Source organism: Phalangium opilio, unplaced genomic scaffold (genome assembly GCF_054372755.1).
Source record: "Phalangium opilio isolate 3A_F unplaced genomic scaffold, DU_Popi_V2 ptg000082l_1, whole genome shotgun sequence".
NCBI lineage: Eukaryota > Metazoa > Arthropoda > Arachnida > Opiliones > Phalangiidae > Phalangium > Phalangium opilio.
In genome coordinates this window covers 13634716-13659539 of record NW_028324189.1, presented here as the reverse complement: position 1 = coordinate 13659539, position 24824 = coordinate 13634716, and the positions used below count along the sequence as shown (strand labels likewise).

Here is a 24824-nt window from a genome sequence, read left to right as displayed (position 1 = left end):
TTGTTAAAGTTTAAAATAGCTTAGGTTAAGTTCAATAGGGGCAGAGGTTAAGGTGCTGTTAGTTAAGTTTAACATCACATGGGAATACCAAGTTCAGTGATATCACTGAAATTATTCCCTTCTGGTGATATTTCTGTACATGTTGGCTATTTCTAATGTCTGTCTCTAACTGAATTATACCTTGGCACCTAAATTTATGAAGTTTTTTTAAATCACACGTATTCTTTTTAAGGCGAATACACTTTACTGAACCTTATGGCCTACTCAAACATGTTTTTTGTGCTATAGTCATGAAAGCACTCTGCATGGGGAGGCGAGTCGAAACTATGGAGTAAAAGGGGAGCAAGTAGCAACCTACTACAAATTCTATGTTTCCTACTATATTTCGGAAGAAACGACCTTTGGAAGCAACGGGCTTTGGAAGTAATGATAGGCACCCGCAACGGTTGCTACTTGCTAAGTTGCTAACCGTTGCTAACATTATAGCCCTCTGGATCACGCGACTCGAAGGCGCAGTTTGCTAGGGGAGCAGCCCTGTGTCCGCTAATCGCGTGATCCAAGAGGCTTTGCTTACAGGGGCCAAAGGTTATGTTTTCTGATTGCGCTCCACTGGTTGTAAATACTTTAAATTTGTTCGCTAAATTTCATCTCCTCAAATTCCCCTTTAATCATAATAAAATTAAAAATAAAAATACTCCGATAAAAGCGAAAAATTCCCCCCCCTTTTTGTTGAAAAATATATCTAAGACCCCAAAAACTGTACCCTCAAGGACAAAATGGTTAAAAAGAAAAAAGAAAAACAGGTACGTCATGGGTTTTCAACCAAAATTTCTGTGGCTCAGGCCAAAATTTACCCATTTTTATTTGTATGCACTAAGACCTCTCTGCTAAGACCACCCCTAAGAAAAAATTTGTAAAACCGAAGCCAGAGAGTGGCGGAGGTTAAAGAAACCCCTTATCTCACCTTTTCAATCACAAAAAATAAACTGTACAAAACCACTGGTTTTCGAAAGAAAATATTTGGCACTCGCTCTCCTGATTCGAAAGGGAAGGGTCATCCCAAAAAAAAATGAAAAATTTAAAAAACTTAAAAGATCTTGCGGAAATAATGTCATTCCACCTAAACAAAATTAAAAGAAATAATAGAAAGAAAAAACCAAGTAGTCAGCTTTTTCAGTCGGGCGATCTACTAATAATTAAAGTCTCTCCCAGAGTAAAAAATAAATAAATAAATAAAAAACAATATAAAATCGGCGATAAGTAAATTTCGGATTTTTACTAGCAAATTAAAAAATATCATAAATAAAATAAACCAAAAACTGCTGGGTATCTTCACTGGTTGCTCGACACGGGTGACGGGGTGTAGTAGTAACCGAAATGTCAATGTCATTACTTCAATTAATTAAACCTCAAAATAATTATAGTTTAGTATTTTAGTTTGATTGTTGGGCTTGAGGAGTTAGAGAAACTTTAAATCGACCTTTCAAAATATGGTTAAAAATTTTAATTCATCATGTTCTATTGAATTTATTTGTAATTCCCTTACGCGCGCAGCCTGATATTTTGACTTGTCAAATTTCATAAACCATGTCAACTTTGGAACTATATGCTAAGGTTAGTGAAATCCTTTATTTTTCTTTAGTTTAACATTTAATTTATTGCTTATGATGAACGATAGTCCAAATTACTAATATTGACGTTGTGGAAGGGTTATGTGATTCACCATATAGTAAAATTCACACCCAAAAACACCCACTCAGATAGCTGAAATTGATGTAAGAGATTTTCTTTAATGATTTAGTTGTTAGCTTGCCATTTCTTACCCCGAGAGAAAACGGAAATTTCTCGTTTTATAGGTTAAAGAATAAGCAATCTAATGAAGTGGTTTTAGGCTAGGTTTGGAAAGGGGGTGTTATCAGAAGCCGATTAGGCTTTACACATGAAGTACGTAACATGTGCCTGAGGGAGCTACACGATATTCTCTAAGCTTCTAGGAAAGAACCTCCCCTTACGCGGACGGAAATAGTTCAGTAACGCGCCTTCTTCGGGTCCATCCAATCCTTCCGCCTAAAGAACCGATTTACCACGTACCTATATTCGAGAACTACTATAAAGAATAAGTAGGGTGTCTAAAATATTCTTTATATAAAACTATTCACAATACCAAAGATTATTTGGGAGTAAGGCGTTAAAATGTTATAAAACTTGTTAGCTTTTGCTTGGACTATTTAAGACGCCGTGCATCTGTTTTTTTACGAGGAATGTTTTCTGTTCTCGCGGCTACGGCAAGCCCAGCCGTCGGCGGCTCGGAATCGGGATACATCCGTCCGCCGATACCTAGCCAAGGCTTAGTGTAGTTTTCGAGTCTACTATTATTCGCAGAGCTATTTTTCTCTTGCAGTTTAAAAAATTCTTATTATATTTAGTTGAAGACTTATTAAGTGACTCGGAAATGTTCGGAATTTGAGCTTTAAAACGTTAAATATTTTATAACGACTACCGAACGATACAGTAAATTCGCCTTCCGGGCTTCCCGGTTATGTCGAGTCGACGGCGAGGTGAAGTCGAGGTCTCATGCAAGAAAATAGTAATAGCCGTCGCCGATTGGTCTGGCATTAAAGAGGTTATCTATGGTTAGGGGGCTAATGATTGGTTAAAAGCATTTTTGTTCGTCTACTTAGTTTTTACTTCGGAAATATCATGAAATCCATGGCCAAAGCTATGGAAAAGTGGGACTTACGTACTTTATGTGTGAAGCATAATCCGCTTTTGGTGTTATTATAATTATAATAATAATAATACTTTGAAACCAATGTTACTGGCAATCACAGAGGCATAAGCCTATAGAACATGGTTCCTAAATAAATAAATAAATAAATAAATAAATTAACACTATAAAAAAAATCAAAAGATGTAATTTTTATTGTAAAGCCAATATTTACCCTATTCTCCCTGTAAACTGGACAATTTCTACCACACTGGACTTTGGTCTTAAGAATGATTTGAAGATCATTGTCAATTCAACGCTATAAGTTCAAAATAATAAACATTTATGTTTAGAGTTACTGGTCAACAAGAAAAAGAGAAAATAATCATAATGTGAACAAACATAATTTTTAATTGCTGAAAATCTCAAAAATATTTATTGTGCCTACTCATTTGTTTTGCCACGGTTGCCACAGTACCTGGAAATCTTGGAAAAGTCAGGGAATTTAAAAATGGGCCGAGAGGTCAGGGAATTTTAAAATCTTTTAGCAAAGTCAGGGAATTTGATTTAGTGGGTAAAATTTCTGGGGATAAGTATTTATTGAAAGAATAATGAAAGTTTCTCCTCACCCTCTCTTAACACAGAAAACTCTAGAGCAATCCTTAAAAATGTCTAGAATTGTTTTTACAAAGTAAATGCTCTCTAAAAAAATCTCTTAGACTGTTATTTATAGTTAAAATGTTTCTTAATCATTTTGGTGCAACAAATACATTGGAAAACTTAATGTAGAGAGTTTATTTAATTATAAGCACTTAAAACGTGCGGAAAAATTTACGATTTCGGCCTAAAAAGGTCAGGGAAAATCTCAGAAAAAGGTCAGGGAAAACCTGGGAAAGTAAGGGAATTTGGTTCTGAAAATTCAGTGGCAACCCTGTTTGCGTAACTGGTGTATTTTGGCGGTGAGTGACAATCTTTGATACCATTAATTAATTATGATTGTCTTTACCATGATAATGTCACGCCAAAAATATACACCAAGAAAGTGTACTTCATCAAATCTTCTAACTCATTGTAATGTAAAGAACCCCTTTTACTCCATAGTTTCGACTCGCCTCCCCATGCAGAGTGCTTTCATGACTATAGCACAAAAAACATGTTTGAGTAGGCCATAAGGTTCAGTAAAGTGTATTCGCCTTAAAACTACGCCAGTGTTTCTGGTTCTCTAAAAAGAATTACGTGTGATTTAAAAAAACTTCATAAATTTAGGTGCCAAGGTATAATTCAGTTAGAGACAGACATTAGAAATAGCCAACATGTACAGAAATATCACCAGAAGGGAATAATTTCAGTGATATCACTGAACTTGGTATTCCCATGTGATGTTAAACTTAACTAACAGCACCTTAACCTCTGCCCCTATTGAACTTAACCTAAGCTATTTTAAACTTTAACAAGGCCTACTGTAAACAAAACCTCTTTTAACTTTACTTGATCAAACCTAACCCGTTTAAAAATGCTTGATAAAAAAATTATTGAAGGTGAGCCAGTGCCACCTAGAGGTGGTTCTGCGAAGTACTATTTAAAATTAACGAACACCAGGTCAAACTAATAGCCCATCGTATCTGCATAGTTTTCAGACTAGGCGGATTGATACCTATTTACACCAGGAGACCAGACTACTTTGTACTGCACTTTGTCTGGAAAGTAGCCTGGAGTCTTGGTGTAAATGGTATCAATCCTTCAAGCCTGAAAATTATGTTTAAACGATGTGGCTTTAAAAAGAAACGGCTTTTTCCCATTTTATTATTAAAACCACCTGGTTATAAACAGTTCGATTAGTAACCATTCTTGCCAATCTTACATTAAACCGACGTGTTAATATGAAAATCTTTGCTAAAAGGGAATGCGAATTTACAATTTCACATCATATTTTACCACGAAAGTGGTATTATGTTACACTTTCGAGTTTCTACTTTCAAAATATCAAGTTTTTAATATTATTGAACCAAAGTTTATATTTTTACAATCCATTGAAAAATCACGAAAACTCAGTTTCGATATATCAATAATTTGGTCTTGTCGAGCTTGTTCGCCCGTTTGATGACATCACTATGACGTGAGGAAGAAAAACGCGGGAATCCTATACGCGTCTCGAGCTTCTCGCTAGTCTAAAACGCTGGGTCTGATGGCACCATCTTACGTGAAAAAATATCTTTGACGTCGGAGTACGGGAAACGTTTTAGCCTTTCATAAAAAGTGGATTTCATATAATTTCATATGAATCATTTTCAAATGCATATTGCGGCCAAATAAGCAGAAATCGGGGAATTAAAAGCTTTATATTTTTGAACTCACAGAAATTAATTCTATCTTTTGTTATATAAATCAGAGGTTTTTCTAACCAAGCTTCTCATTCCCATTAAACGAGTTAATTCTCACTTATAGGGCGCTAAGGTCTGGGTACCTGATGCTGAAAATATCTGGAAATGTGGAGAAGTTCTCGAGCATGTAAAGGACAAGTACATTACTATTCAAGTTGAAGATGGAGAAGAAAGTGAGACGTTTTTGCCAGCGACTTAGCTTTACATTTATTGTTTTATCACAGACATTAAAGGTTGCCATCGATAAACCAGACCAACTTCCACCTCTCAAGAATCCTGAAATATTGATTGGTGAAAATGATTTAACTTCTCTATCGTATTTACACGAACCAGCTGGTAAGTAGTAATAAGACTTCTTTCAATTTACTCGACGAGACCTCCCATTTTTTAAATAAAAACAAACTTCGAATCATTTGAGCAATAGATGGCGCAAATGTAGAAATCATTTAGATGAAACAAAATTCTCGGTTTTACGCTTTACTTTAAGTCTAAATGGCAATAGCGAAGACTAATTACTAAAAACATAAGATTATAAGAATATAAATCAATATCCTGACTGACTGACTGACTGATAATCAACGCCGAGCCCAAACCGCTTGCCCTAGAAGGCTGAAAATTTGCAGGAACGTTACTTATAAGTAGTAGGCGCGTACTAAGAAAGATTTTTCCAATTCGCCACCATCTTAGTAAATGGCGCCCAGAAATGCAAAAATTCTTCTCTATGCAACAAAGTCCGCGCGTTTCAACAGATTTCGCAAATATATAGTACACTGGTTTCCTTTAACCTATAGACGGGCTGAATGGAATTTTGGGTTCGATTTGTTGCCATCTTTTTAAATGGCGGCCACAAACTTAAAAACCCTTCTTAATGGAATAATGTCCGCATGAAAATTAATAATAAAAAATGTCCCGACGGGCTGACGGGCAACGCCCAGTGCCTTCGCTCCTAGGGTGCTACAAAAATATTAGTCATCAATAAAATCTACCCATTATTTATATCATTTTGATGGAAGTTCTTATTACACGCGAGCGACGCCGCTGGTAAAAGGTAGTTTTCTGTAAGTTTGTCACTGGTTATTGAGAGCTTGTCATGAAGGTGAAACGTAATAGATTCACGTAAAGCTACGCCTGGTGAGACACTTAGTACAGATTAAGTGGGACGATGGAAGTCCTGCAAAATTAACCACAGAGTTTAGTCCTCAATCCTCGCTTGTCGTTCTCGAACTAGCTCGAGCTGTAAGTCTCTAGCATTACGAAGTATAGGAAGTGACATACTTATGGAAGGAACATAACTTACAAACTTATGCTAAAAAGCAATTGCAGCCTTCATTCGTTTCCCCTCTTAAAACTCCTATAAAAGAAATTTTCCGTTTTCTTTTTTAGTACTTAATAATCTGAAAATCAGGTTTTGCAATTACAATGCCATATACACCTATTGCGGGATTGTTCTCGTTGCCATTAATCCCTATAAAGACCTTCCAATCTACAACACTGACACCATCATGGCCTATCGAGGTCAAGCTATGGGTGACAGGGCCGGATTAAGGGGGGGGCAGAGGGGGCACCTGCCCCCGGGCGCCAGCTAAACAGGGGCGCCCAAGATGTCTGGTGATACCCAAATCTGAGCGATTGTTTTATTAAATTTTCGAAAAACTCAAAAACATGACGTTTTTGAGTCTTTCGGTGTTATCTTCTCGACCACAAGGTTAAACGTAATATATTTGACCGTATGACGGTTTAAACGCAAAAACAGCGAGATTACAGTTGATCAAACCCGAAAAATTGTGGAGCTCGCTTCGCTCGCTCATCAAAAATTTAACTTAGTATTTATAATCAATCCAATTCAAATGAATGTTTTAGTTTTAATTACATTGCATTCTGAGCTGTGCTCCAAAATGGTTTAATTCAATTTCGCCGCAGAAATTTTATGATTGAACCTTTCCTTTGACTGGAAATATCTAAGCCCATAGATTGGGCTTAATTACGGCACCGACCTTTAAAATATCTTTAACTACTGAAAATAATTATGAAAATCGATCATGTCTGAAAACATTTCATTTAAAGTGCCTTTATTTTATAGCTTAATTTGCCCTTATTTAGTCACTTTTTGCTTACTATTTTTAAATTTATTAGTCACTTATTCAACTAAAATTGGGCGTATGAGTGAGTATCAGCCATGCATAGGGATACTTTTCACTTAACAAAATTACAATAGGGAGCTTACAGCTGGCTAGGGGAAAGAGATAGTCTGACGTCACGCAGCCGCCCACTGGTTGGCATTTTTGTGCGTAGAATACTGTTTCCAACCGTTAGGGGGAATGAAACTCCAGTAAGAGATAGAAGGGTGTGACGTTTCAGGGTCAGAACTGTTAGCTCCCTATATTTCTAATAAAAACAAAATTGTTAAAATTTCTAGCTGGTTTTTATAAATTATGGGGCCAAGGGAGGGGGCACCCATCGAGCCACTGCCCCCGGGCGAAAATCTTCTTAATCCGGCCTTGATGGGTGATCTTGACCCACATATATTTGCTGTGGCTGAAGAGGCATATACTCTAATGGAAAAGTTTGTATATTCATCCTTTTGAGAGATTAAGATTTTTATAAGAAGTGCCAAGGCCCAATTGTTTTTATTTCTTTTTTCAAAATTCCGCCATATTTCATATTTCATATTTTAACCTTAGGGAGAACCAAAATCAGAGCATAATTGTCAGTGGAGAATCTGGTGCAGGGAAAACAATGTCCGCGAAACATGCCATGAGGTACTTTGCGACTGTAGGAGGATCTTCCACCCAAACACATGTTGAGAAGAAAGGCCTTGCTTCAAATCCCATTATGGAGGTAACGTTGCCTAAAACGAAGTGGCTATATGGACCCAAAATTGGGCATAAATACCCAGTCTCCAAACGTCTTAATATTTAGGCCCAAATTTTGTGTTTAAATAGTACTCATAAGGTTATGCACATTTCTATCATCATTGGTTACTATCATAACGCTCGCGAATTGTTAGCCTTAATATTCTCGCATAGTTAATACCAAGCAAGGAGAAAAGCATTTAGAAGCTCCTGCTTTTCATAATACCATGAATCTATATAACTGTGAATATACAGCTCCATCATATGCCCCTTCTATCATGTCGATTTGGTTGGGTGTTGTACTCCTAGCTTTGACGCGTTTTGCGTACCCAATCACAAGACAAGACGAAGTGACGTTTCGAATTTACACACCCCCGGACTCCCCCTCCTAACACTCATCCAATTTATCCTAGCCAACGTTTTTGGTGACTCAACTTATCCAGCGTCTATTCACACCATCCAACTAGTTAATTCAACTCGAGTTGACCCATCAAGCTGAGTCAAAAAGTTGGATCGTCTGAAAGAGCCTTAAAGTCCCACGCGGTCGCTGTTAGTTCAGTCATTTTGACACTAGGCTGCGCTGGCGACGCAGTTGTACAACTCTGGCATTTCGTCTCATTGGTTGAAATATCGAGGCGCGAAATTCGAATATTTTCGTTCATAAAAAACCAATAAAAGAGACTACCTAGATGGACTGGCAAGTTAGCTCTTTAATACTTTTCGAGTATGGAAATTTTCATTGAAGGAAAAGTAGTTTACAGTCCAAATTCTGTCTCTATTCTTTGAGTAATGTAGTAGGTTTTTTCCCCTCGAAAAACCTCCTAAGATCCTATCAGTTGTTGGATAGAGTCTTTGTTGTCGTATCGCCCCTTAGGGCGGAGTGGGGTAAAAAAATATCTAACCCTCTCCGATGGAAAGGTTTTGTTAAGTTGTATCGCCGTTGTCAAATGACCCTATTCGCCTAGCTTATTTCATACAATACGCCCAATATATTACTGACAAGCGATGTACGTTTTAAATATATCTAAAATTGGGGTGGTTTTTTTTCATTCAACAATAGCGTAAATAATCCCATCACATTCTTGAGTTCAAAAATTGGCGCAGAATGCTGTTCGATCTAGGCCTATGTTAGAAGGTTCAAGTCCCTGAATCTATTTCGGTTTATTTATTACGGTTCGAAAAGAATAGAGCTATCTCAGAAGCCTTAGTGTGACATCACCCATACTATTTGCCCATAGAACCAAAGCAGTACCAAACATGGCCGCCCATTGCCAAAGCTAAGCCCGTGACGTTTCACCTAGGCATAGACGTCACAACTGAGATAGCTCTATTATTGGTAAATTCCGCGCGCGGGCATTTTATAAATACTGAATGCATAAATTGTTTGAGTTGGTGCTAAAAATTTTTCTTGCATTTTCTCTTATAAAGTAGAAACTCGTCTCTCCGATTCTCCTCCTTATACTTGATCACTAATGAGCTCGGTTTACCAGTACGAAAGACGGTTTATCATTGCACTGATAAAACCGCGTTTGGGAAAAGCACTAAGTTCTAACTTCTAGCATACGCGCTTTTCCGACGAACCGCGATAGTTTTCGTTCTCGTGAAAAGCCTCTTTCCAGGTGTTATATGAGGCGGATTCAAAGCGCCTTTGATTAATGCGCTTTTCAAACAATCTGCATGCAACAGAGTTCTATATCTTAGCTTCTAAAATTTCTTTTGTTACAAAAGCGTGTATGGGAGAGGATTGGATAAGCAGTTTACCTCTCTGTCTGGCGTTGCCTGCTTCTATTTCTCTATATGCCTTACAGTTTAGCGTCACAGCATGAACGCTGGATCTCTAAAGGGACCGGAAAACGCCCGCCTTCCACTGTACAAACCGATTCCTCTCTAGCATAGCATTGGGGGGAGGAATGGGGGCTGTCAATTTGGGAACACTCAAGGCCATTCGGTCTTTTGTACTTCTTCAAAAACCTATTGAAAAAAATTTAAATGACCTTGGCCGTACCCGTTTTTTTTATTTATTTTTTTACAAAGCAAACGTGCTATAGAGAAAAATCTATTCCCTTTACCCAAAGAGAGTATAGGGGAGGAGTGGAAAGAGAGGAAAATCTTGTTCCTCTTTTCTACCGCGCATCTTCAATGCGCAGTACCGAGGCATTTCCGTTTGAGGCATTAAACGGTATCGTAGGTGGCGCGACTGAGCCGGAACCTCCCTCGTACCACTAGTATAATTTAGGGGGAACGTTGTAATTTAGCCTTGTGGAGCGGGGGAGCTTCCACTCCTCCCCTATACTCTCTTTGGTTAACCAGTCCCTTTAGAGATTCAGCGTTCATGGTCACAGCACGTTACCTTCTCATAATACTGGGCAAGGCAAAAACCAATAGTAGAGCCCGAGAGAATTACAACAAATGCTATATAAATTATAGTTTGATATGTGTCAACCCCGAATTATCACAAAGGGTGGATTAGCCTTTGATAGTAGTCACAAGTAACCTTGTAATCCCTAACCTGCTTCTTTTCGAAATGCAGGTTTTGCTTGAAAACACTTCCTCCTTTGATAATAGAAAAAGGGTTGGTGTTCAGAGGAAAATAACTTTAGAACCCCACTGTGCCTGCACTTCACATAGAAAAAGGGTTGGTGTTCAGAGGAAAATAACTTTAGAACCCCACTGTGCCTGCACTTCACATTAGTGCAAAGAGAGATAGTTCTTCTAGGTAAAATTTGCATAGGCACGGCGCGCGTTTCTTTACACCAAGACCAAGCGCAAAACCTTTCATAGGCGATGTTGGGACAAAATTTAGCCCCTCCCAACGACAGAAGGAAATACTCCATTTTAGTAGCAAATCCAAAACGGGGCAATGAACCCTAGTTGCTTCTTATGGATAGTTCTCAAACCCACCGAAAGGGACCAGCACTATCTGGCTATAATATTTTGCACAGAAAAAACAATTTACAGGGGCAGATGATAGAGCCGCAGGGTCCTTTAAGATGGAGTATCCTTCGCTACAACAGAGAGTAAGGGTGTCGGTATAAACCCAAAATTTTTACCCCCCTTCCTTCCCCCCCTTTCAGGGGGGGGGGTAAAATTTTTTTGTTTATACCGACACCCCTGGGGTTGGGGGGGGAATTGGGGGGATTGATGACGTCACGTGATGGTGTTGGGGGAGGAGAGGGGGGAAATGATGACGTCACGTGATGTTGTTGGCGGGAAATTTGAATTTATTTTTAGTGTATTGGTATGACGTCACGGCTAATTTTTTGATAACGTCACGTGGCTGGTACCTGTAGGGATAGGCTTATGCTCGGCTTATGCTATTGTAGATCCTGAAAGATAGGCTTATGTTAGGTTATTCTAGGCTTATTATAATTATGAATCAGAATTTTAGTCAAAAACCTTTAATGAACACAATCAATTCCAATTAATTCGCGAATGTACGCGTCGTTATTTAAGCGAATGTAGAATAAATTATATAATTGTAGCTTACGCGTCAAGTTTTTGTCATGAACCAAGTTACAAAAATCTTCGAAAATGCTCGAAGGAACTATACACGCTGCTAGGAAATTTTTTACACGGTCGTAATCATTGTGCGACATAGTACCGCGACTTACATAATATTTTTGATATATATCATTCATGCGTTTTACAATAGCTTCGTACATGCATTTAATAACTTCGGCTTGATCATTTAAAAGCTTGAAGTGAAATCTCATAAAACTAAATTTCTCGTTCAGTTTCCCTGCCTCGGCCTTTGTTAGAGTGAATACGCTGCCATCGTCGAATACTATATCCCCCTCCATAACGGTTATTTTTATTTTCAAGTTCAAGTAACGATAATTACCCCAGTCGCCAGTTTCCATAGCTGAATAGATCTCCGTCCACTCCTCCATAAATTCCTTCAAAACGTCTTCCGAGATTGTGAGAATAATCCCGTCCTTCTTTGTCAAAAGTAAGCTTGGCTCGAATCCATTTACACCGAAAACGGCATAGCATTCATTACTTAGTCTAACACGGGCGTTCACGCGGTAAACTCCTACTTTGGCGGACATCCTTACGGCAGGTCTTTACGGTTTAAAAGCTGAGGACTGAATGGTCTTTATTGCGAGATTTTCTTGAGAGTGCGGGGTTGATAATTACCCTGAGGGTATATTGACTGATGCTTTTCTTTTTTTATTGCCCTTTATTGGCTACATACACGATGGTTTAGGACCTTAAAAGGGGGGCGAGGGTACACCATTTGTATTGTTGTCAATGGAATCTGAGTGATTTATGACTCACACAAACGTGTTAAGACATTCCATCGGCTTTTTATTTATACGTAATATTTATACGTAACATCGTTCAGACTGGTCTATGGCCATAAAAAGGGGCAGAACTTGAACAAAAGAATTTATCCCCATCCGTTTTTATTTTTACTATAAAGACGTGTTTTAATGGGTTTAGGGGTATGGTCGAATCAGTTGTATTGTTATGAATTGAATCTATTTTCGGATTTATTGCTTTGTTAGTCGGTGACTCTTCCTACCACGAAACATTTAATTGTTTCCAGGTGTTTGCCCCTAAGGCATTATCCTGACAAGTCTCAACATGTTATTGTTAAATGTGGACAGACGAACGGGCTTACCCTATTAGCTATCCAGTATTATATGTCGAAGTTGTTTCCCCGCGGCGATGAACTTTATAACTCTCTTTTTGTTTTTATTACTCTTTCTAAGGCGAGCCGTCAGTCGCTCTGTAACCGTTTTACTATAAACACATGTAAACCTTTAGCTTATTAAATTCGTTTCTATTAGATGTAAAATCTCGTTACTTTCGTTGATTAATTTAATTAGGATAAGCTTAGCGCTCTGCACACTACTATTAACAGGTTATGGGCCCAGGTACGCGTCAGTTGCGCGTAAAAGCACATTAGAAGCATCCTAAAAGAAGAAGTTCAAAGTTAATTTTCGGAACAAGGAAGTTGAACGAGACAGAAAGCTAAGATGGCTACGCAAGGAGACGAATTTAAAATCACTCGCTTGTCAGCAGAGAAAGCGAACTATCATTCATGGGCGATTCGTATGAAGGCGGCACTCATCAGTAAAGGATTATGGGAAGCCATTGATCCTGGCTACGGACCTGCTATGTCAGATGCCGAGAGGAAGACTAATGACAAAGCAATATCTCTGTTATTTTTACTGGTTGAAGACAATTTCTTGGACGACATTGGAATTCACCAAAGAGCGTCAGCTGCATGGACCACATTAGCCGACATGCACACAAAGTATGGTCTTTTACATATTTTGCAACTCATGAGGGATTTGTTCAATGTTAATAAAAAGACAGAAGAAAAGGTGCAGACCTATTTGGCTAGAATTATGGATTTGCATAGAAAATTAGAAGCATGTGGATACGGGTTTACTGACAAAGAAGTTGCGTTAATTATGTTATTGGGCCTTCCTAAATCATATGAGCATCTCATTTTGAATTTGGAGCATGATGTGACATCTTTAACCACGCAAATAGTCAAAGCCAGACTTGCTGTTGAAGAGAAACGGCAAGATAGACTTGAAGAAGAAGAAAGTCAAAATGGCGTCGAAGGACTTAATGGCGGAAAAGCTTTAGTCACCCGTAAAAATACAATCCAGAAAAACACCAGAAAGATGAAGAAGCCAACAAATACGCGTTTTGTTAAATGTTTTTGTTGTAACGAATTTGGCCATATAGCGAGCGAATGCCCCGACTACGAAAGGCAATATAAGGACAAAGTCCAAAAAGAAGACGTCGCATCAAAAACTCAAGAGCGAAAGAAAAACGCCGCGAAGAAGGTTCAATGTCAGACGACAGACACCAATGAAGAAACCGCATTAGTTTGCGATAAAGCACTCTATCTAAATGCAAAGAAAGGAGCCGAAGTTAACTCGAACGTTTGGTATCTGGATAGTGGAGCAACAGATCATATGTCTTCTCGCAGGGAGAATATGACTAACTTTTGCGAAACGTTTAAATCGTCAGTTGAAGTTGCCAATAGAGAAGTTATACGCGTCGAAGGGCGAGGAAAGATGGAATTCCGTACGAAAAGAAACAAGTCGTCGTTTAACATTCAGTTGGAAAACGTGTTATATGTACCCGAATTGGATGGAAATCTCCTTTCCGTAGGGCGTATTGAAGAAATGGGCTATTCGATACTTTTTAAAGATGGAATAGCGGAAATAAAACAACAAGATGGACAAGTCATCTTAACAGCTACACGTGAGGGCAGGCTATATAAAGTCAAAGAAGAAGAAGTTCTCAGACAAACAGCTCAATTTACAAAAGAAGTTAATGCTGAACTTTTGCACAGAAGAATGGGTCATGCAAACGCTGAAGCGCTACATCATTTATTCAAAGAAGATTACCCTCGAGATAAGTCTAAAGATAAATCATGCGAGATTTGTATTTTGGGAAAATTGAGAAGAAAGCCATTCCCGACTAACGAAGCAACTAGAGCTACAAGACCATTAGAGCTTGTACACTCAGACGTCATGGGTAAAATAGAACCAACGTCTGAAGGCGGATCAAAATACATCATTACATTTGTGGACGATTTTTCACGACGCATCTCTGCGTATTTCATGAAAAACAAGAGCGAAGCCCTTGACAAATTTAAGCAGTTTAAGGAAAGCGCGGAAACGCAGCTCGGACTCAAAATAAGCACCCTGAGATCGGACAACGGGGGAGAATACTGCAGTAAACAATTTGACGACTATTTGAAGAATAACGGTATAAAGCATCAATTGACCATACCAGCAACACCACAGCAGAACGGAGTCGCGGAGAGAACAAATCAGACTCTGATGGATATGACAAGATGTCTATTACTGGAATCAGAAATACCGCGAAGCTTTTGGGCCGATGCATTGAATACAGCAGTTTATTTAAGAAACCGATGTCCATCGAAGGCTATCAAAAACGAAATACCAGAAGAACGTTGGACCGGGAAACCTATCAACTTGGATAACTTAAGAGTTTTTGGATGCCGTGTTTGGTCAGTGAAGAGCAAATTAGAGAAACGCACGAAGTTGGATCCAAAAGCAGAAGAAACAGTTCTCATTGGTTATCCTGAAGGGGTTAAAGGTTACAAATTATGGGATTTCAAAACTAACAAAATCTTCGTTAGTCGCGATGTTATTTTTGAAGAACATCACTACCCTTTGAAGAAGAAAGACGAAATCCCAAATGAAAACGAACAACCCGAAGAAGTAGTTTTCGTTGATAATGACTGGAAGATTAACTCGGACGACTCAGATGAAGATGATGAAGACGAAAACGAAATTGAGATGAACAATACAATTGAAGAACTCGGTACATTGCAGGGGAAGACATCAACACCAATAACTGATGTACAAATTCATACAAAATTGCCAAGATCAAAGGTCAAAGATAAGACAGAAGTAGGACAACAACCACTTAGAAGATCAGAAAGAATAGCAAAGAGAAAAGAAAACTGCAAAATCGCATGCAGTGACCCAGACCCAAGCACCGTTGAAGAAGCAATATCCGGAGATGACGCCAAGACATGGAAAGAGGCAATGGCCGAAGAAATGTCATCACTGAACAATAATAAAACTTGGACATTAGTACCACGACCTAACGGGAGGACTGTTATTGGATCAAAATGGATATTCAGGAAGAAGTTTCATCAAGACGGAACGCTTGAAAGATACAAAGCAAGACTTGTGGCGAAGGGATTTTCACAAGTTAGTGGTACAGACTACACCGACACATATTCACCAGTAATGAAAATGAAAAGTCTCAGAATCCTAATAGCTCTCGCTGTTAAATGGAACTGGATGATTCGACACATAGACGTTTCAGGTGCATACCTCAATGGCACATTGCATGAAGATATATATATGCAACAACCAGAACTATTTCAAGAAGAAGGAAAAGAGGACTGGGTATGTCACTTACACAAGAGTTTGTACGGATTGAAACAATCTGGGCGTGAATGGAACAAACACTTTGACGCATTCCTAAAAACAAGTAACTTGGCAAGATCGAAGACAGATCCATGCATTTACTACAACCTAGAAGATGGCATTATAGTAGGGCTTTACGTGGATGACACTCTCATTATTGCCAAAGACGAAAACACCGCCGACCGCTTTGTGAAGAAATTAGAAGATACATTTGAAATCCACGACCTTGGTTTTGCCGCAAATGTATTATCAATTTGCATTGAAAGAAATGAAGACGAGTCCATATCATTAAATCAAAAAGCATATGCCGAGTCAATTCTGAAGACATTTGCCATGAGCAATTGCAAAGGACTTAAAACACCCCTTGACCCAGGTGTTAAATTAGACAAACTATCCGATGAAGAATGGAAAAATGAAGAGGCGAAAAACAAAAGTATTCCTTACAGACAAGCCATAGGAAGTATACTATACCTGGCTGGTACAACCAGACCTGACTTATCGTTTGCCGCAACGTATCTCAGTCAGTTCAATAAAGGATATACTGAAGAGCATTGGAAAAGCGTGAAGCACGTTTTACGCTACATCCAGAATACGAAAGACTACAAATTGACATTTAAGAACAAATCGGAAGGCCTTGTCGCGTTCTGTGATGCTGATTGGGCTAGAGACAAAACCGACCGGAAGTCTTACAGCGGTTACATTTTCACAATAGGAGGAACTGCGGTTTCTTGGTGCAGCAGAAAACAAAAGGCAACCGCACTATCAACCGTGGAAGCAGAGTACTTAGCAATGTGTGAAGCTACCAAAAAATTACTCTGGTTAAAAAGCATTTTGGCTGAATTGGGTGTAAAATCCATATTTGAAGAACCACCCAATAGATATGTTGATAATCAAGGAGCAATGTGTTTGGCCAAGAACCAAATCTGCTCAGACAGAAGCAAGCACATCGACTTAAAATATTTCTTCCTTAGAGAGATGGTGGAAGAAAATAAAGTTGTTTTTAATTACGTCCCAACGGAAAACAACCTAGCCGATATGTTCACAAAACCTCTTGGTGCAGCGCACGTGAAACATCATTGTGAACGTTTCGGATTAAGCGTGGATTAAAACAACATCGCCAAGGGGAAGTGTTAAATGTGGACAGACGAACGGGCTTACCCTATTAGCTATCCAGTATTATATGTCGAAGTTGTTTCCCCGCGGCGATGAACTTTATAACTCTCTTTTTGTTTTTATTACTCTTTCTAAGGCGAGCCGTCAGTCGCTCTGTAACCGTTTTACTATAAACACATGTAAACCTTTAGCTTATTAAATTCGTTTCTATTAGATGTAAAATCTCGTTACTTTCGTTGATTAATTTAATTAGGATAAGCTTAGCGCTCTGCACACTACTATTAACAGTTATGTCTTCGTTGCGTTACCCGAAATTAAAGTAATATTTTTAAAATACCAAAATGCAAATTCAACTAGGAATACAGTTACGAGGATGAAAGTAACGGCCACTATTTTCCCTGGCTTTGAAAGAGCTACGCGAATTAACGTCTGCTTAGTAACAGCATCCATTACAATCTAACCTTTCATCCCCTTATTTGGGGTATAAATAGCGTCTGATTTGGTCCGGACCTCATTTGATTGTTAGACACCGCCAGGATAAGATGAATCGTGAAATTACCCGTCTAGAAACGTTTGGCGCATTTGCGAGTACGTTTGTAAAACCGTCAGAACTAGCCCGTCATGGGTTTTACTATTTAAGTTCGGGGACGGACGCTTTTAAATGCCATTTTTGTGACTTAACGCTACGAGGATGGGAACCTAACGACAATGTTTTCGAAGAGCATCAGAAATTCAAGGCAGACTGTCCACTACTTCAAGGATTACTAACAAATAACATACCTATATTCATCCAAAACCCATTGACTAAAGACATGCCGCCAAACAGAAAGTACAGAGATGTCCCTCAAGAAGAGTGGGAGAAAGAAAAAGTCATTCCGCCAACCCAACCCATACCAACAACACTTACTACGAATGACGATATTGTACTAAGAATTAAACGCGTTAATCTCGAGAAAGCTATAATTGAAATGTTTATTCAAGAACTTTTGCGACATGAAAGTTAGATCCTATTATTATAATATATTCCATACCTTATTACGTTTCTAAATTATAAAAGAACCAATCAAAAAACTTGAAATGTAACTCGAAATAAATATAATTTTTTCCTTAATTTGTTCTTTGTATTGCTATTATACCTACTACAGTCTTGATAAAACCTCGTTGAAATAAATTCTAACTAAATTTATTCAAATCATTCCTATTTTCAATTTGGTTCCTCAAAATGATTTATGGCTTTAGGGAGGGGTGAATGACCTCGGGTCCCTGAGATGCATGGGAATTTATTTTTCTTTGATTGGGCCACCCCACAGGTTGGTTTATGACCTTGAAAAGGGGGGCTGAACAAAAGCATCTATTCCCTTTGTCTTTCTGGGTCGTTTCAAGACTTCTATGGCCTTTAAAAGGGGCTGAACTTGAACAAAAGAATTTATTTTGTCAATTCTTTAATTGGACCCCACACCAGGTGCTTTAGTACCTTAAAAGGGGGCGTGGTCGAACCAGTTGTATTGTTATCAATGGAATTTATATTTAGAGTGTTTTATGACTAGCCCAAACGTGTTAAGACATGTTTATGACATTGAGGGGGATCTATTTTTTTTTCTAATTGTATCACGAAAGTATAAAAAGGCGGATCAGTCTAGGCTACTTATCAGTTTACTTCTGACCGCTGTTGATGCAAGCCAAGAAATCTTCTGCTCCCAAACAAAACTTGTGAGTTATTCCGTGCCCATATCCTAGTGCTTTAGTATTTTTAACTGTTAGTATTGGTATTTGACTCTCAGTATTTTAACTTAGTTTTCACAAGTGTTTTCAATTTAACTTAAATTTTCTACAAGTATTTTTTATAAGTATTTTCATTTTTTTATATTTTTTACAAGTGTTTTAGTATTTTTTATAAGTATTTTCAATTTTTTATATTTTTTACAAGTGTTTTAGTATTTTCATTTAGTTTTACAAGTATTTTCATTTAGTTTTACAAGTATTTTCATTTAGTTTTACAAGTATTTTCATTTAGTTTTACAAGTATTTTCATTTAGTTTTACAAGTATTTTCAATTTTTTACAAGTATTTTCAATTTTTTACAAGTGTTTTAGTATTTTTAACTTAGTATTTTACAAGTACTTCAATTTTTATAAGTACTTTCAATTTTTTATAAGTACTTTAAATTTTTTTATAAATACTTTCATGTTAACTTAGTATTTGACTTTTATAAGTGCATTACTGTTTTAGTATTTTAGTATATTTTTGTGTTTTAGTATTATTATTTAGGCCTATTCAGATTTATTATTAGTATTTTGTGGTATTTGTATTTTTAAATTATCGCAATGGCCAACTCTAATGTAGAAATTGAACTCCCTATTGAAGTTGATAGTTTTTTAGTCGACTTTCCAGACTCGTTAGAAATAGCCTTTTTAAATGCCGATGACACGTTTATGGCAAACTATTCTACACCCCCGTCTAATAATAGATCTCCGTCTCCCACCCTGTCTATGGCAAACAATAGCGCTCTTCATCCTTTGTCCCCTCTAGAAGAGGCGTTTCAAAACGACGACGTTTCTTTCTTATACGGTTATACTACCCCTCCTATAGCTCCATCTCAGAACGAGTCAATGGATGAAGGGGAAGGACAGGTAGGGGGTGGGGTTCTTACTCCTCCACCTCCACCCCCATCTCCGCTAGTTGCACCACCAGGTGTAAACGTACTTTCTAGCGGGGTAGTGTCCTTCCCCAATTTTAATCTTGATGGATGGGAAATGGAGGTACAATTCGACAATAACATCGTCGAATCTGTAAGCGACTTCCTAGAGTAAGTTTTGGACGATTGTTTACCCGATGACATGATTGCAATTTCGATGATAAGCATTAATAATCCAGGCATTCAAACCGCAGACTTTAGTTTTAGAAGAAGGGATCAAATAGATATTGGATTCATACTAGAAGTAGTGGCTGATAAAGCCTATAATTCTGAAGGGGGTTCAAAGTTTTTTCTCGGTCCTATAGGAATAACCATACAGCGGGTGAGATTGCCCCAAGGCGCCTACCGTTCGAAACGGTTAGGAATTTGTAGTTTCGAGACTTTTGCCAGGGAGAAGAAATGCATTATACAAATCAAAAACAACGATCGGCTATGTCTCCCAAATGCTTTAGTTTTAGCTAAAATACATAGGGATCATACAATGCATCCTCTTGACAAAAGCCTCGAGGCGGATTGCAAAGCCCTATGCCGCCGCGATATTAGGAAAAAGGCAGGAGAGAGGCTTAGGAAGATGGCGGAGGAATTAGCCGTGGCGGCGGAGATACCATTGGACGAATGCGCGGGGGCGGGTGCTCTACCTAGATTTCAATCATACTTGGTTGATTACCAAATAATCGTTTTTACGGTTAGAGCAAACGTCCCCTACCGTATTTTCGGTGAACCCGATTTTATCCCCGGTACCGATGGTAATCCAAAGCCGCGGCTATACCTTTTTAACTATGAAAATCATTTTGACGTCATAACCAAACCTAGACCTCTCTTCCATTTTAATTTTTTCTGCGAGAGGTGCCTTGTGGGATATAATCATTTAGACTTCACCCACGCTTGCAATAAGTATTGCTACTCCTGTCAAAGGGCCGAGGAATGTGAGAGGGGAGAAATTAGATGCGGGACCTGCCATCGCGACTTTAGGGGGCAAGAATGCTTTGACGCCCATACGGCTAGTGGAAGCAAAATTTATCCGTATGCCATAGGGTTTTTAAATGCCTCCATTGCGCGAAAACAATAGATATGGGGAAACGCAAGTCACTTCACAACTGCGGTGAAGTCTATTGCGTCATCTGCAATAAATTCAATCCACACCCCCACTATTGTTTCATGCAGGTTACCGACTCTAAAGCCCACCCTGCGGCTAAAAAAGCTAATACCCATCCTTCGGTTACTATCTTTTATGATCTCGAATGTGTTCAAAATACCCCAGACCCTTCAAACCCTAATGCTTTCCTACACACTCCTATCTTATGTATTTCTCAAAAAATCTGTGATCAATGCATTCTCGAGAAATCTGATCAATTTACTTGCGCCACCTGCGGCCCTCGAGAACGGGTGTTTCTCGGGAATGATCCTGTTCTGGTTTTTTTAAATTATCTTCAAGAATTCCACAATTCTCCCAAAATAACGGTTATAGCTCATAATGCGAAGGGCTACGATTTACAATTTCTGTACAAAGCCATGTTAGCCATCAAAGCATGGCGCCCTCAAGTGATAATGACGGGAACGAAGATTATGCAAATTCGATATGAGAATTTGACATTTATAGATAGTTTAAATTTCATCCCATCCCCCTTATCTAGCTTTGTATCCACTTTTGGCTTAGACCCTAATTTAAATAAGGGACATTTCCCACACTTGCTCTTCAACTTTGTTCCCGAACACGTGTTTGATCCAAAAGATCCTACGAGTACAAATTATGTCTTGAGGGAAAGCATGCCTCTTTTAGAATCTTACGCGCCAGACAGGCTAACCGAAAAACAACGTTCGGTTTTAATTTCATGGTACAACGAGCAAGTTGAAGCCAAAAAAGGTTTCAACTATGTTGAAGAGTTGATACATTATTGCCGTTTGGACGTTAGGATTTTAAGAGAGGGGTGCTTAAAGTACAGGGAGATTTTTGAGAAGATTGCGGACGTTAACCCTTTTAACACGGCCGTGACAATTGCCGGGCTTTGCAACGCCGTTTTCAGGAAGGACCACCTAGCGCCAAATTCAATTGGAATTGTTCCACCTCACGGCTATAGAATGAAAGACCCTCAATCTAAAGTAGCCATCGAGTGGCTGAGGTGGGAAGCCCTTAAGCGCGGGGTCATAATTAAGTCGGCTTTTAACGGTTCCGAACCTAAAATTTTGAACATTAAAGTCGACGGGCTTCTAGTAGACGATCTTGGCGCAGATCAAAAGGTCGTCTACCAATTCCAAGGTTGTTTTTGGCACGGGTGTAGAGCCTGTTTCCCGGTAAACAGAGACCTGGTTTTGCACGGTGACGTCACCCAAACTTTACACTCCCGCTATACTGATACTTTGAACTGTAATAAGAGGCTTAGGGAGCTGGGGTATAAGGTAATCGAAATGTGGGAATGCGAATTCCACAAATTGAGGGAGCAAAAGCCCGAAATTAACACCTTTCTATCTTCCATCCATATCCAAATCGACGCGTGGGAACCACTTAATCCCCGTAACAAATTTTTCGGGGGGCGTACTTCCGCTCTTTGTCTTCATCACAAGGTTAAGCCGGGAGAGGAGATTCGATATGTCGACGTCACTAGTCTATATCCATGGTGTAACAAATACGGTAAACTACCTTACGGCCACCCTACGATCTTGACAGACAACTTCCCACCCATTAACGAGATTGAAGGTTTTATTAAACTGGATATCCTGCCCCCTCGTAACCTCTTCCACCCCGTTTTACCCCAAAAGATCGGGGGGAAATTGTGCTTTGCCCTGTGTCAGCTGTGCGCTGAAAACAAATATCAGGGGGGTTGCACACATTCCGACGAGGAAAGAGTTATTAGGGGGACGTTTGTGGCGGACGAAGTCCATTTAGCGGTTAGAAAGGGTTACGTGGTTGTTAAAATCCACGAAGCCTGGTCGTACAAAATATCTCAGTACGACCCCTTAACAAAAAGTGGCGGGCTTTTTAACAATTACGTCAACTGCTTTCTGAAGCTAAAACAGGAAAGTAGCGGCTGGCCTTCTGACGTAGTAACCCAAGCGCAGAAAGATCAATACGTAGCCGAGTACTACGAAAAGGAAGGGGTAAAACTTGATCCTAGCTGTATCGAGAAGAACGCTGGCAAGCGTACCATCGCCAAACTGTGTTTGAATTCGTTTTGGGGCAAATTTGGTGAGAGGACTCGCCTTGACAAGGTAGAAGTCTTTGATGATCCACAGAAGTTCTTTAACTTGTTCTATGGCCCAGCAATTGAGGTCAAAACGTTGATACCAGTTAGCGACGACATTTGCGTTGCTAAGTGGTGTTATATCAACGAGATTGACCCAATTAATAAAAATGTCAGTGTTCCGATCGCAGCGTACACCACGGCCATGGCTCGGATTAAGCTTTATTCCTACTTAGACCGCTTGGGTGAGTCTGTTTTATATAGAGACACTGATTCGATACTGTACGTTTACACACCAGGGGGCGTAGAAATCGAAACTGGGAATTTCCTCGGTGAAATGACCAATGAGCTTGAAAAGTACGGACCCCAGGCCTACATCGAAGAATATGCGAGTGGTGGATGTAAGAACTACGCATACCGAGTTGTGAACCCTGATACCGGATCGACAGCCGTCGAGATGAAGGTTAAGGGGTTCCGACTTAACCATACCACCAAAGATTTGGTTAACATGGATAGGTTAATGGGGCTTATAGGCATTTACGAACCGCCGGCGGAACCAATCCAAGTACCAATCCCCAAGCAAATACGCCGAAAAGCTGATCACACTGTTATAAGTGTCGACCAGTCCAATGTTTACAGAACTGTGGTGGATAAGGTCAGATTGATTGAAGATTTCCGCACGCTACCTTACGGTTATCGAGTTTGAGCACATTCGACAGTATCTGTTTCTGTGAGGGGTCTCTTCTTTTTTATTTATTTATTTATTATTTATCTAGTCAGTCCCGGTGATATTTATTTATGTATTTATTTATCTAGTCGGCATGTATATAAAGTCTAGCCATATTGTTTTTTGATCAATATTATCAATTAGTCATTTTCGTCTCGGTGAAATGTCCTGTGATTAACTAATTTTTTCGTCAATGCTTCCTTAAATATCCCATGTATTTTCGAAATTGCAATTGTTCATTTTCGTGTCGATATATATATATACAAACACTTTACAATCTTTATCTCATTAGTTCGTTGAAAGTCAAAGTGTAAGGTCATGTATCCTTTCTACCATCCTTTTAACATGGTGATAGCAGGCCCGTCTCAAAGCGGGAAAACTCAATTAGTTTTAAAAATATTAGAGAACAGGGAAGCCATGTTTTCCCCTAATATAAGCGAAATACATTGGTTCTACGGTGAATGGCAACCTTTTTTCGAAAGTTTGAGAAAATTTGTGGTTTTCAAACAAGGTATGCCAGATTTATCAGAATATACCGGCGGTAAGCCTTGCCTTTTAATCATCGATGACTTGATGACCGAGAACAAAGGAGAAGTTGGGTCTCTTTTTACCAAGGGAACGCATCATCGCAACTTGAGCGTGATTTATATCGTCCAAAACGTATTCCATCGATCCAAAGACTCTAGAGATATTTCTTTGAACGCTCATTATCTTATACTTATGAAATCTCCTAGAGACAAATTGCAAAGTTCAATAATAGCTAGACAAATGTTTGCCGAAAAATGGCGTTTCGCTGTCGACGCCTACCGTGACGCCACTAGTTTACCTTTCGGATATTTATTATTCGATCTACACCAAAGATGCCCCGAGAATCATAGACTTAGGACAGGAATATTTCCCGACAACCCTTGCGAAGTTTACATCCCCAAATAATTATAATAGTAGATGGGTGTTTAGCCATCTCTTCATTTAGTCACTATGCCTTATGCCGTTCGGTCACAAAGAAATTTGCTCTCCGTTATTGCCAAATCCCCTCGAAAACAACGTAGAATCATTTTACGTAACGCCAAGAAGCCCTTAATCGACGCAATCGCAGAGTGTGTTGAAAATACTTTACACGGTAACGTTAAATTAAATAAAAGTCAAAAAGCTAGATTAGCTAGGCATTCCGCAAAACTTAGAAAAATTGCTAATAAGAGAATATCTTGGAAAACAAAACGTGATATATTA

The 24824-nt window shown here is 38.9% G+C and overlaps 1 protein-coding gene across 1 annotated transcript in view; it reads left to right on the top strand.

The window, feature by feature from the left end:
- The window catches only part of LOC149651866 (unconventional myosin-Vb-like), a 419287-nt gene that overhangs the window by 369344 nt on the left and 25119 nt on the right, over positions 1–24824 (top strand). The window contains exons 2-5 of the mRNA XM_089846978.1: positions 5153–5424; positions 6472–6610; positions 7589–7651; positions 7770–7926. Coding sequence (XP_089703104.1) covers positions 5250–5424; positions 6472–6610; positions 7589–7651; positions 7770–7926 — 534 coding nt within the window. The 5' untranslated portion in view covers positions 5153–5249. The remainder of the gene's footprint in view (positions 1–5152; positions 5425–6471; positions 6611–7588; positions 7652–7769; positions 7927–24824) is intronic.